At 34.9% G+C, this 13,649-nt stretch overlaps 1 protein-coding gene across 1 annotated transcript; it reads left to right on the top strand.

Moving 5' to 3' along the window:
* Positions 1-1,846: 1,846 nt before the first annotated feature.
* cd5 (CD5 molecule) lies at positions 1,847-10,322 on the top strand. The gene is made up of 6 exons (XM_014973702.2): positions 1,847-2,093; positions 3,894-4,280; positions 7,473-7,604; positions 7,742-7,792; positions 9,382-9,441; positions 9,976-10,322. The coding sequence occupies exons 1-6, from the start codon at positions 2,039-2,041 to the stop codon at positions 10,041-10,043; spliced, it is 753 nt and encodes a 250-aa protein (XP_014829188.2). The 5' UTR covers positions 1,847-2,038; the 3' UTR covers positions 10,044-10,322.
* The last annotated feature ends 3,327 nt before the right edge of the window (positions 10,323-13,649 follow it).

The following is a 13,649-nucleotide window of genomic DNA, read 5'->3' as shown; positions in this document are numbered from 1 at the left end:
TTGTTTCTCCATGTTTGGTTCTGGTTCTGGATGCAGAGCAGAACCAGAACCAGAAGACCTATAATGTATTTTGGTGCTAAGCTGTTCAGAGATTTATAAACTAACAACAGTATTTTAAAGTCTGAAAATACTCCTAAAAGTATTTTTTTTCTAAAAAGTTACTCCAGTAACTGTAACAGAGTAAATCTAACTAGTTATCGTATTTTCCGCACTATAAGGTGCACCTAAAAACCTTCAATTTCCTCAAAAGCCGACAGTGCGCCTTATAATCCGGTGCGCCTTATATATGGACCAATGTTGAGCCACAACAGGTCTAGCAACTACAGTAAGTAGCCGCCGACTTCATTTTCTCCCGTAGAAGAAGCGTGCAGTGCATGCTGGGATAGTTGTCAGAACGCTGGTTTGTTAATAAAGTTTGACTGACCTATCTCCCTACCGACCTGATAATCAGGTCGTCTGCAGGTCATTTAGCACCCCGTTCTCCACCAACATGCTGTGCGCGAACAGAGAAGGGTGACCATCGTCCGGCCTCGCCCCGGCCCAGTCGCGGAAAGCTCTCCTCGCCGACTGAAGTCGGACTGTTTTGTTGAAATTCCCTTTAGTGCAGCTCCATCTAGTGGATGCATAACGTAACTCCGACCTCTACTGTAGCGTCTATTCTATGAGCCTTATAATGCGGTGCGCCTTATATATGAAAAAGTTTTAAAATAGGCCATTCATTGAAGGTGCGCCTTATAATCCGGTGCACCTTATAGTGCGGAAAATACGGTACTATCCATATCTGTGTATGACGCAATGTATGATACATTGGTCCTTTAATCCTGGAAATGTCCTTCAGTTGATAGAAGGGCGACTTTGTAACCGTCTTTATGTGGCTCTGAAGGTCCAGGTCCATCACTACATCCAGATTTCAGGCCTGATCATGAGTTTCTACACTGCAAAAAAAAGAGAATGAAGCCTCAATTTAAAAAAAAAAAAAAAAAGTAAATGTGGTACATGTAGTCAAATTAAGTTTGTCAAACTTACTTTATTTACGTTTGCTTAACATGACAACTTAATAAAATTAATACACAGCTCTAGAGAAAACGAAGAGCCTACTCCTCTGAACCCCTTAGAAAACCTCCTGGCTACGCCACCAAATATTGATCCTGAGTTAAAACATTAGTATTGTTGTTTCTAAATGAATATGAACTTGTTTTCTTTGCATTATTTGAAATCAGAAAGCATTGCATCTTTTCTGTTATTTTCACTAAATATTAGATTTTTGCTTGGAATTTCAGGGAGATGTTGTCAGTAGTTCATAGAATAAAAGAACAATCGTCATTTTACGCAAACATATACCTATAAAGAGTAAAATCAGAGAAACTGATCATTTTAAGTGGGCTCTTAATTTTTTCCAGAGCTGTATTTACTTGAATAAACATCCTTTGATTACTTGTAACAATTTTATTTTTCTTTTTACAGTGTAGCTGAAGCTGACTCCGGATCGTTCCTCTTCAGGCCCAGAGATAATAACATTTTGGATCCGTTGTGTAACGGTTGAATTACAGCTAAAACATGTGCATGTGGGCGTGTATATTCATAAAATCGAACTTTAACATAAAGACATAAAATTATTTAGCTTTATCATTGTTCACTACCGCTGTGATATTTTTAGTAAATCTGTGTTTCTCTACACCTTCTGGCACACCAACATGCTGAAAGTACTTAGATTAAAGTAACGTTTGTCTTCTCTGCCTTCTCCTATCTCTTCCTGCTTCCTACTCGTTCTTCGTTGTTTCTTACTTTCCCCACCCCTTTTTCACCCAATTTGCTTTGAAGAGAGGAAATCTGCTCTTCTGCAAAAGCTGCAGCCGCCATCTGTGGATGAAGTTCTTCACTGTATGGAGAAGGTGGCGGTGGGGGAGAGGAGGGTTTTTTGTTTTTTGCAACTCCGCATCATTTCCTTTCTCATCACTTCTGCTGTTGTTGGCGTGTCAACTTGAACTGAGCTGTTTGTTCTCCTACATTTATCTTATTCATCTACTTAATCTCTTCTATGATGGATCTGAGCACCGTTGTGATCATCGTGGCCTTTTCTCTTGTGTCTGCAGGTGAGTTGGTTTGTACAAAATGTTAAAACAAAATAGAGATACGATTATTAGAACAGTAAGCTTCAGCTTTATGCTTGACTGAAATGTTTTTAAGACGGTGGCGAAGGTAAGTGGCAGAAATCTTCTTGTGTTTGTGGATGTTGGCTCAGTATATTTACACATACATTCATTTATACAATCATGTGTTCTGTGTTAAAGAAAGCAGGATTTTTAACGAGGGTTTTTCAATTTAAGTTTAAATTTATAGACGGCCTAAGTCTAGCTTTCATATTTTAGGTTTTTGCCCCTAAAATTTTGAGTTCACAGCAGCAGGATTAGAGGAAATCATGATTCTGTAGCTCAGTCAGGAAGGAACAGACTTAGGTTATTTAAACTGAAACTAATAGATATTGTAGGTCTAATTATGTATAGATCAATAACCTCTTTCTGTTGGTCTTGTTACAGCGCCAAATTTACTACAGGAACTTTGCAGATGTTAAAACTCAACCCTCGTACTAATGTCATGTTTGCACCTCAAAGTACTTTGACTGCAACCTGCAAAACTGTGATACCATCAAACTGAGAGAGAAACAGAAACGCCGGGAAAAACTTAAAAACTGCAAAAGGGATTTAAAAAGTAATCTGATTAAAACAATTAGAACTGGATTCAATTTTTATTTTTATGGACTCGTCTACTGAAAAACAACCAGTCCTGTAAAATATAACAAGACAAAAATGAACAGGAAACTATCTGAATAAGAGTCCAAACCCATAATCTAATGCACATTTTTAATCCACTTTCAACATTTAGTCTTCTTTCTTTCGCATCTAACAGGAGCTATAGGGAATTTATCATCCTAAAATAAACCACAACCATCCCAACCAGGTTTTACTCACATTTCACACAACAGACGAAACAAATTGATCTCATTTTCCAAAGGTATCAGTCAGGAGAAGAGCTGAAAGTCCACAGGATTACATATATCATGATATAGCGCAGATTGACATTAAGTATATGAAGAGAATTTGGGGCAACATTGACATTAGAAAAACTAAATGTTTCTCCAAAATTAGTCAAAAGACAACAGAAAGTGGGGAGGGAGACTCCCAAAACAAAAACAGAAACCCTGAAAGAGCTGCAAAAAATTCTGGTTCTGGTTCTGTTTTATTTGCATATCTGAACTGGGTTAAAATGGTGAGCTTTCCCTTTCAAAGCAGAAAGTTTATGCAGGGATAAAATATTCTACAAGCTTGTTCAAGCGAATTTAATATAACATCATATTAGTAGGAACATGTGTTAGTGGCAGAGTCATGCTCTGGGGTTGATTCCTTTTACATGCCACTGGGATTTTTTTGTTCAAGTTGGATGTCTTTCTTCACAAAGTCCAACGCTCCATCCTGCTGCATCCTTCGTGCACAAAGCAGCATTATTATATATCCTTCCTCCATAACGGTTTACATCCCAGCTGCTATTTTCATCATAACATTCCTGTTGTGCAGTGTTATTTTCTTATGTTGTATATTTGCCAATTCTGTACAGTTGGATATTGTTTACCTTAGTTTGAATATGTATGTTAAACTTTGATTTGCTGTTGTTGCATCTGAATTTCCCCGCTGTGATTAATAATTAAGGATATTTCTATTCTAGACCTCACACTGCTCCTTTATTGTGGAACATTTTCAACATTGATCTAAACAACAGGGAACAATTTGTTATCCTTTACATTTGAGTGTTACTGACAGTTGTGTGAGAAAAGATTCCTGCAAAGCTTCTCTAACTTAATATTTTAAACTTTTGTTTTGTTTGTGTGTTTTATATAGTGAATAGTGAGCCAGAATTGAACATCAACTCAACTACAATCAGCCCCAATATAGTCTGCTCCTGTGCCACTCCAGCTCCCCCTATTCCCAACCCCAACCCCAATCCCGACATCAAAGTGGGCATCCTCAAAGTCAATTGGACAGAAAAATGCGAAGGGACTGTCCAGCTGTGTTTTAGCTTCAACAACACTTCCCTGCCTGTCAGTTATAGGTCAGAACCTCAAGTCGCCGAGATTCTTAAAAATGCTTGTAAGGACAGAAAAGCCTGTGAATATAAGTCAAAATGGCTCCATCCGAGTACCAAAGAGGAGGACTGCTACATGATTCATGCTAACGGAACTAGCATAAAGTCCAACCGCGAGACAATCATCAGAGTCAAGTGCAAAGGTTGGTGCCAACAACATTCTACACATTACAACCCGAGTTAGGCAGTTACTTTACTCAGTTACATTCAGTAACTTTTTGGGGAAGAAAATATACTTTTAAGAGGAGGATGTTTACTACGCTGAACTTTTTTATTATGAAGCGTTGCTACTCTTACATGAGTAAAATTTCTGAACTCACTGAATACCCACTGAATGAAAAACAAACAAAAAGTCACCAGACAGACACACACCTGAAGTTTTTAAGTTTTGTTGTTGTTTAAAGAAACTGATTTGGAAAAATTTTTCTTTTCCTTAATTTTGTTATTTTGTAATTATTTTAATTTTGGTCCTTAAAATATATAAACATAACTTTATATTTTGGTCCATTTGATGATGATATTTTTTAGATATTAAATAATTGATGGTTTGATCATTTACTCAGTATTTAGCAGACCTTTCAACAAATACTTTTTTACTTTTAAGTATTTTCTTTGACGGCTTCTTTCTACTTTTAATTGAGTAAAAATATGAAGTACTACTCTTACTACAGTACAATTTTTGGGTACTCTACCCACCTCTGATTATATCTGTTTTTAAGAAAGTTGATTCAGTGCACTCTAAAACTTCCTTCGCTCCCATTTTGTCTGACTTATGTTAGGAATCTTGGTGTTATCTTTCATAGCTGTTTAAAATTACTGAATTTGTTAAATTAGTTTTTGCCACCTGTTAAATCTTAATTTTGTTTTAAAGTTGCAGGATGTAACTTTTATAAAAAGTGGTTTTTGACATGTTTGTTAAAATCACTATTATATCGCGACAATAAGACAATCTGTGAAAAACCTCCCAGTACCAACTAGAGCAGTGTTTCCCAACCCTGGTCATCAAGGCAAACTGCCCTGCATGTTTTAGATGTTTCCCTGCTTCAATGCACCTCATTTAAATTATTGCAGTTCAGAAAAAGCTTGTTAATCAGCCATCGATTGAAATCATGTGTGTTGAAGCAGGGAAATACCTAAAACATGCAGAGCAGTGTGTCTTGAGGACCAGGGTTAAATAGCACTGAACTACAGGAATACACCACTCAGTCAGAAACAACCAGTCAGGGTCAGGAGGAGGGTCTTAGCGCTGTCAATCACTCTTACCTGCTGGTTCACTATGACAAAGCCTGCCACGAATACTAAGGCTAGTTAGTATAGCCACCATTGACAGTGGAAAATTGTTTTTCTGTAACAGTAAGTTGTTTCTCCACAGCTTACATTTAGCAGCGAGTACACAAGAATGATTGACAGTATTAAGACCCTCCCCTTGGCTCTGATTGGTTGTGTTTGGTCAGGAGCAGTGCATTTCTTCACTCCAATCTTTTTACAGATTATCTGTCTCATACCTTCAGAACATGATGAAAGTTTTAACAAAAATGGAAAAATATTTTTTAAACATATGTTTACATGCTGCGTCTTTAAGGATTTTGAAGGATTTATTCATGCCTTTATTACATCGATATTGGATTGTTGTACCTCATTATATAAAGGCATAAATAAATCCCTAATACGGCGTTTTGGCTTGTTTTGTACTAGCTGCCTGTTTCGTTTTGGATAGATTCCTTTAATGCAGGAGTGCCCAAAGTCGGTCCTGGAGGGCCGGCATCCTGCATGTTTTAGTTCTCTCCCTGGTTTAGCGCACCTGGATCAAATGATGGCTCGTTAGAGACCTAAGAGGAACATTGACATGCTGAAAAGATTGTTACTACCACCAGGGAGAGAACTAAAACGTGCAGGATGCCGGCCCTCCAGGACCGACTTTGGGGACCACTGCTTTAATGACTTGTAAAGATTTTAACGGATTGGTCCCTTCTTATCTTCAGGATCTTTACACTTTCATCCAGATTCACCTGCTTTTAAAAGTGCTATATAAACAAGTAGAGTACCCAAGAATTGTACTGAAGTAAGAGTAGCAATACTTCAACATATTTTTATTAAAGTAAAATTAAAAAGTAGTCGTCCAAGAAATTACTCAAGTTCAGAGTAACTGATCAAAATATCAGTCATTTAATATTTAAAAATTACTAATCAGTTGGATCAAATAGGCTTGTCACAATAAGTAATAAATCAATTAATCGCATGATAAATTAAAACAAACTCAATCATTTCCATTTCCATGATTTATTATTTTTCCTCTTTTCTCTCTTTCTACTAATAGTGGATGATAAAAATCTTCATTCTGGCATTTTGGTCTCAGGTCATTTTTTTGAAGGCCAGTTTTGTTTATAGACACTTCATAATTAATTTTATTTGTTCTTTCTGTTATTTTGTTAAGTAATTTTGCATATTTAAAATGCCTTCTATTTCAAATATTAAATATTTTTTTTAAATTTAAAGTTTATTGATCCTTAATGATGTGTTCCTGTATTACCTCATTAACATTATCTTACTGGAAAATGGTCTCAAAACTACAGTATTATTGTTTATCGCAATAACTTCTGGGACAATTTATCGTCCAGCAAAATTTGTTATTGTGACAGGCCTCAGACAAAAGTATAAGGTTAAGTGGAAATGTTGGTATTTTAAAAATGACAATAATTTATATAAGTAACAAAAACAATAACAAAATCAGGAAAAAGAAAATTTTCCCAAATCAGTTTCTTTCAATAACAAACTTATGAAAGTTCAACAGGAACTGCTGTGTGTGTGTGTGTGTGTGTGTGTGTGTGTGTGTGTGTGTGTGTGTGTGTGTGTGTGTGTGTGTGTGTGTGTGTGTGTGTGTGTGTGTGTGTGTGTGTGTGTGTGTGTGTGTGTGTGTGCGCGCGCGTGTGTGTGTGTACATGCGTGCGTGTGTGTGTGTGTGTCTGGTGAATTTTTGGTTAAATCATTTTTGTTTTTCATTCAGTGGGAAGAAAATCTAGAAATTTTAATCAAGTAAGAATAGAAATACTTTATAGTTCAATTACTCAACTAAAAATAAAAAGTACAACGTGGTAAAAATACTCTTAAAAGTAAATTTTTTCCAAAAAGTTACTCAAGTAAATGTAATTAGTTGCTACTCAACTAAATAAACTTGACATTAACACACTGGTGAATTTTTCATACAAGTCTGTCTAAATGACTTTATTTAAACCCCGCTGAAGGCATGTTGCTCATGATTGGTAAAGTTTGTTCCTTCCTTACTTTACATGATGTTGTCATTAAGACTTTAGAGAATAATGTCTGTTTGTCTCCAGTTGAGGAGCTCCCAGATTTTGAGGGTCAGCTGGCGGCCTGTAAGGTGGTGATAGCTTTGCTCAGCATCGTCCTCCTGGTCCTTTTGTTAATGCGCTTCACCAAACCCACCGTCATGGCCCTGCAGAAGAGATGTGAGTACACGCACACACATTACTCATACTTCGAATCCTATTTAACTAACCTTGTATTCAAAAAAAGAGGAGTTGTGAAACATGCCGGTTCGCCGGCGAGATATGTGGGTTTAACGGCGCAAAATTACTGTTTTCAGTATCAGACAGGAGGCAACATCACTGGGTCGGGCCCACACAAAGTCACAGTGGTGAGTCACACACTTTTATTTTTACTGTTAACTGTTTGCTTAAAAGTATCCCATAAAACATTTTTATCACCAACATATTGACACACTAGCACATGGTATATCTCTGTACCTTCATAACGTCTTTGCAAGTATTTTTAGTGCAAATATCTTGAATACATTTGAAATGTGACATAACTAACTTACAAGTAACTTTTCGGTACAATATAGGATCTTCTTTTAAGTCAATAATGCCTTAAAATTGGTGAAAATAATCCAGGAGTGGAACAAGACATTTTAACTTATTTATGTTAAAGATTAAATAATCTATGAATGGAAAAAGCTATTTTCCCTGTATTATATCAATAACTATATATTTTTACAACAGGACATAAAATCACGCATGTAACACTCAAAGATTATTACATAATTGATAATTGAAACATGACTTTGCATCAAAAATTAAAATATGCCTAACAAGATAGAAAGTCAAGTTGGTGGTTAACATCAGTCCAGTAGCTTCAACCTCTATATATTAAGTAAAATACATTAAATATCCTTAAATAAACTACAGAGCAACAGCTCCCAATAAGCAGCTAAAACATACATTAATTATAATAACTGTTAAAACATACACAAAAAGTGGCAAAATTACACTTGAAACCCTATATATAATTATAAAAAATATATGTTCAAATATAATGCTTGTAAAGGAGACATAGCTCATATCCGCAACAGAAAAAAGGGTCGTAACCCTCGGTTACTGGTTGCTACGGTAACCACCAACTGCCAAGAGCAGATAACTTAAACAGCAAAAAAAAAACATGTATGGAGAAAATATATATTTGAAAATATAAAATGAATTTGAAGAATGAATGAACAAATTTTGACAAACTTCATATCCACAGGGTGTGCCATAAGTTTCCGTACACAGAAAAAAAAAAACATTCTGCATTGGACAGCCGTTTTTATTTTTGTGGGACTCTGTGTAATCGCTGCACGCCTTAGACCACTTTGTGGTTGATCTGCAACATTTCCAATTTTCTGAAACTTGCAAATAAGTTTTGCTATAGTGTTGTGTGTGATGCTTGTTCCATTTTTTCTGTTAAAGTTTCGTGCAACCCGATCCAGCCATCTGTATAATTTCAATTCTTTGCTCTTTTGTCAAACGCATCTTCTTGGATATCTGAAATATAAAATAAATATTATACATTTTACCTATGTATGGAAACTTATGGCCCACTGTGTGTAACATTGTTTAAAAAAAAACCCTGTTACGTTTAGTTTGCGTTATTTTACCTAAAACTTCCTGAAGCAGCAGTTAAATTCTCCTATTTGTTTAAAAATCTATTTTATATAACTTAAGTGTCATGTTATAATCTGACAACATTTGAAATTTTGATTTTAAACAGACAGAAATAATGTAGTATAATGTACATTTTAATAATTTTTACAAAACAGATTCACTTAAAAATACATACATTTAGTTGACTATATATTTATTTTTAAATAAATAGAGGGAAATAATTATATGTCATTCTAAGGGGTGGTCAGGTTGCCTATTTAAAAATGTAAATTACATTTTTGATTTGCCTTCTTCTGTTTCCTAACAGTTTCCTACCACCGAGGGAAAAGTGTCGCTAAGAACGAAGATGAAGAGAAAAGATTTTCAGGTAGCCTGATATTATGTCACAAGGTGCCAGCAGAAAGTTTTCAGACCAAACGTCATATTTTAGATTTTGTTCTGTTCTGTTTGTCATTTTACTCTATAATCATTGTGGAAACATTTCTGCACATACAGAAAATATCTTGTTTTTTTAATAGCTACAAATGGAGAACTTTGTTTTTATAAAATCTCTGGTTTGCTTTACTTCTTTTTCATTTACTCCAGTAAAAGTAGTGACACTTCACAAAATTCCTCAAGTAAAAGTAAAAAGTATATTGTAGTAAATCTCCTACAAAACATTACTCAAGAAAATGTAACTGAATAAATGTAATTAGTTACTACCCATCACTGAGGATAATAAGTGAATTTCTTATGAATGAAGCATCAAGAGTTTAGCTAATTTATGCTTCATTTGTTCTTTCACCAATTTCTTGCCTATAATCAAAACCTATAATAAACTTTCTGTTGGCGCTTTGCTGTAAGTAAAATATTATCTCATCTGAAATGTGTTTTAATCCGCCTCCACTTTGTGCCTGAACAGCTCTGGAGCGTCTGACAGTCGGCGGCGGCAGCAGCCCGTCGTGTAACAGGAACTCCTACAACTACTAGCCTGCAGCAGGATCCTCCATCTTCATATCCACGAGTGTCTTTCTCTCCGTGTTGACAATCTGTGTTCAAATGTGAAGCTCTAGATTGTACCAGTGTGTAGAAAAAACTGCCTACGCTTGTCAAATGAATTACCATGATTTGGATCACACACAAACATCATTGTAACATTATAGTATGATTTTATTCTGTCTGTAAATTGGACCTGTTTGTCTTGTAAAGTACCTTGAGATTACATTTGTTGTGGTGTGACACTGTACAAATAAACTAATATGAATTTAATCTGCTTAGTTCGGCAGTTTCTAATTCTTAAAATTTGTCATATTTTTATCAAAGCAAAATGTTATATATGGAAATTGAAATGTTAACAATTAAATGTAATGTAACTGCAGTAATTCAACTAGGGATGCAACATTTATGGTAGATGTAAAAAGTTTTCACACAGTTGAAATGCCAGGTTTTCAGGTGTTAAGAAGGAGACTGATTTTTCCACAATTAATGAATCATGTGTCCTGTACAAGACAACTGAAAAACAGAAATCTTTGAAACGTACTGAAATCATCTACTGTGACTACTTTAAAATTTTAAAAAGGAAATAAGAATTCAAGAGCACAATTTCTTTTGTCTTCTTAAGGCCAATTTAAGTCCATTATTCTTTAATTATATATTTTTAAATATCTTTATTAGTTGGTTTTAAGAACTTATGTCAGTTTCACATTATTTCAACAACCAAAATTGATTTTTGTCTTTTAATGTAATGGCATGGTAGCAACATGTATCCCTGAGAAACTTGCTACAATTAGTGTGATTTTGATGCTTTTATTTTGAAATGTAGCCGGACGTTATCTAAGACAAGCGGAAGGAGAAATTATGGTGGCGCCGCTAATGTCGGACTGGCAAACATGAACACAACCTTCCTGCTGTTGTTATATCGAAGTGCTAACAGTGTAACCGAACCCCCAAGTCGGTTACAACAGCAAGTTCGTGAAACTAAATAAATAAACGAAAGTCCGATGCGAGAGAGGTAAGCTAGCAATATTTTTAAAAAAGAAAAAAAATCGAATGACAGACGTTCATTCCGTCCGTTGTTCTTGATAAATGTCTGCAGTCTTGTGCTACTTGCTTTAACCCTTGTGTGTACGAGGACTGAGGCAAATGATACAAATGATACTGGTGTGTGGTCGGTTGGACCCCATTTGTAAACACAAGGGTTAAGCCGTACGGCCATTGTGGATAGAAAAAAAATGGAGTAAATTCCCGCCAAAAAAATTCAGATTTTGAAATTAATCTCTGAAATTTCTTTGAAAAATCTTTGACATTTCTAATTTACTCCTTTTTTATTACTTGTATGTACAATGACCCAACACCGTCATAATAGCTTGATGGTTGTGGCAATAAAAAAAACTGTGCAAATGTGTTAAGACTGGATTGGCTTTGGTGGCCATGAAAGCAATGGCAATGGCCGATTTGTCTTATTTTGACATTCAGGTTTATGCCTCTTCCATCCAAAGAGCGCTTCATGCTGAATCCCACACACACATCTTAAATCTTCCTGTTATTTGATGTTAGGTTGAAACACCAGTCTCTGAAAAATTAGACAGTAAAAGGGCTTCAGAGAATTTTTTTCCAAATTCAGTTAACTTTAAAGCATGTTTAAAGCTAAAGTGAAACTGACGAAACAGCTGTATGTGGTTTTTGGGTTTTTCGTCACTCTGTCGTGGTTTTGGTGAATACATTTAATTTTCCATTCTCTGCTTCTGTTTATTTCCTCATATTTTCTCAAAAGCAGAATTTTATACTCAAATGTAACTGAGTACACTGCAAAAACACAAAATCTTAAGTATTTTTGTTTACTTTCTAGTCCAAATATCTTAGATCACTTACAAGTGTCTTTCTAGGAAGATATAGGAGATTGTTTTACACCAATAATTTCTTAATATTAGAGAAGAAGTACCAGTTCTGCTGGCAGATTATTTCACTAATGGAAAAAATATTTTGTTATAAGTGTAGGAATCTGCCAGTATATTAACATATATTAAGGAATTACTTGCTTAAACCAAGCTCCTATGTTTTACTGAAAAGTTACTTGCAAATTAGTTTTGTCTTATTTCTAGTGTACTAAACTATTTACACTAGAAACTAGTCAAAACATATTTTGCTGTGTAACTGTAACCCAACTGTGGTCATGAGAAGGTAGATACTCGAGTACTGCGAGCAAATAAAAAAATAAACGGTGTCGAAAAAACATGAAGAGATCCTAAGAAGAACTGAGCTAAAGTAAATCATGCAGATCAAAAAAATAAAAAAGTATAAACAATACTTTCCTGGAGATGGTTGTTCTGGTTAAAGCAAACATACAACTTCAGAATCAATTGTGTAAAACAACATAATATTAAAACAGCAACACGCCCACACAGCGCTTTAGCAGCTTGACCAAACTTGAGAAACATTTCAACGTTTTTCTGAAGGTCCACATGATGCAACTGCAAAGCCAATGATGCAAACTGAACTGTTGCAGCAGTGGCATCTTCTGATACTACTGCAAGGTAAACTGCTGCAGAGGCATTTTATGCATGCTGCTGCTGGTGCAAAATAAAGTGTGCTCTCCACCATAGGACGTGAATATAACATAATTTGAATAACCTATATTTCCTCACGAAGTAGATCATGTCATGTTGTTGCAAACAGCTTCATGGGCCAACTCGTTTTAGTGTGTTTCCAAGTTTTTATTAGTTATTATTAGTTAAATATTAGTCTTAGTTAAATTTTTATTAGTCATAGTAGCCGTTTTATATTTTTTCATATTTTGGTTAATTTTAGGTTCAAAATTCAAAAAGGTCAAAGTATTGAATTGTGATTATGTAAACATTGATTGAGTAATGAATACTCAAAAGAAGAGGCCATTTTCAAAAATGTATTCAACTGTTGTTGAACAACAACCAACTCTGGTGTTTTCTCCCTATTGAAAGACTAATAAATAGATAAACATACTTTGAATCTATTCAAGGTTTGAACCTGTTTTCCTATGAAAACAAAGGACATTTTATGTATAAGTTCATTTAGTTTTAATTTTAAAAATGCATGCTATAGGTCCAGTTTGTTATAGTTTTTTAATTACTGTTTTTATTTCTGTTAAAAAAGTTTTAATTTCAGTTTTTGTTATTTTATTAGTATTAAAAAATACTAATTGTTAACTATTATAGTATTATAGTTAACTACAATAGCCTTGATTCCCAGTAGTTGGAGTACATGTTGTTCTCATCTGTTTGTAGCTCTGTTGACTTTATTTTGCTCATATTTTGGATTAAGCTTGATGGTTAATTAGGAATTATGGAAGTTTTACCTTTCACATTTTTTAAATCTAAAAAACTGATTGTTTCCCAGTGCCTCTACATCTTGTCCCACATATTCCCCAGACTTTTCAGAAATGACTGTATGCACACCTAGAGACAGAAAATTAGACTTTTACAAATTAACATTCTCACATTTACAGTTATGAAAGAAGCAGGGTAGGTATAATTCACAAACTACCAACAATCAGATTCCCCCACAGTTGAAAATGCAAAACTGACACAACTTCCAATGATGCAAAGGATACAAGAAGCAGCC

This window comes from Poecilia mexicana, unplaced genomic scaffold, assembly GCF_051168715.1.
Source record: "Poecilia mexicana isolate PSO_F unplaced genomic scaffold, ASM5116871v1 scaffold_1, whole genome shotgun sequence".
In the NCBI taxonomy this organism is placed as follows: domain Eukaryota; kingdom Metazoa; phylum Chordata; class Actinopteri; order Cyprinodontiformes; family Poeciliidae; genus Poecilia; species Poecilia mexicana.
The sequence above is the reverse complement of the archived record's forward strand: the minus strand, read 5'-3'. Positions and strand labels throughout refer to the sequence as shown.

Coding starts and splice junctions, on each gene's coding strand:
- cd5 (XM_014973702.2), top strand. CDS start 2,039: ATGATGGATCTGAGCACCGTTGTGATCATCGTGGCCTTTTCTCTTGTG. Junction 2,094..3,893: donor CTTTTCTCTTGTGTCTGCAG/GTGAGTTGGTTT, acceptor TGTTTTATATAG/TGAATAGTGAGCCAGAATTG. Junction 7,793..9,381: donor GCCCACACAAAGTCACAGTG/GTGAGTCACACA, acceptor GTTTCCTAACAG/TTTCCTACCACCGAGGGAAA.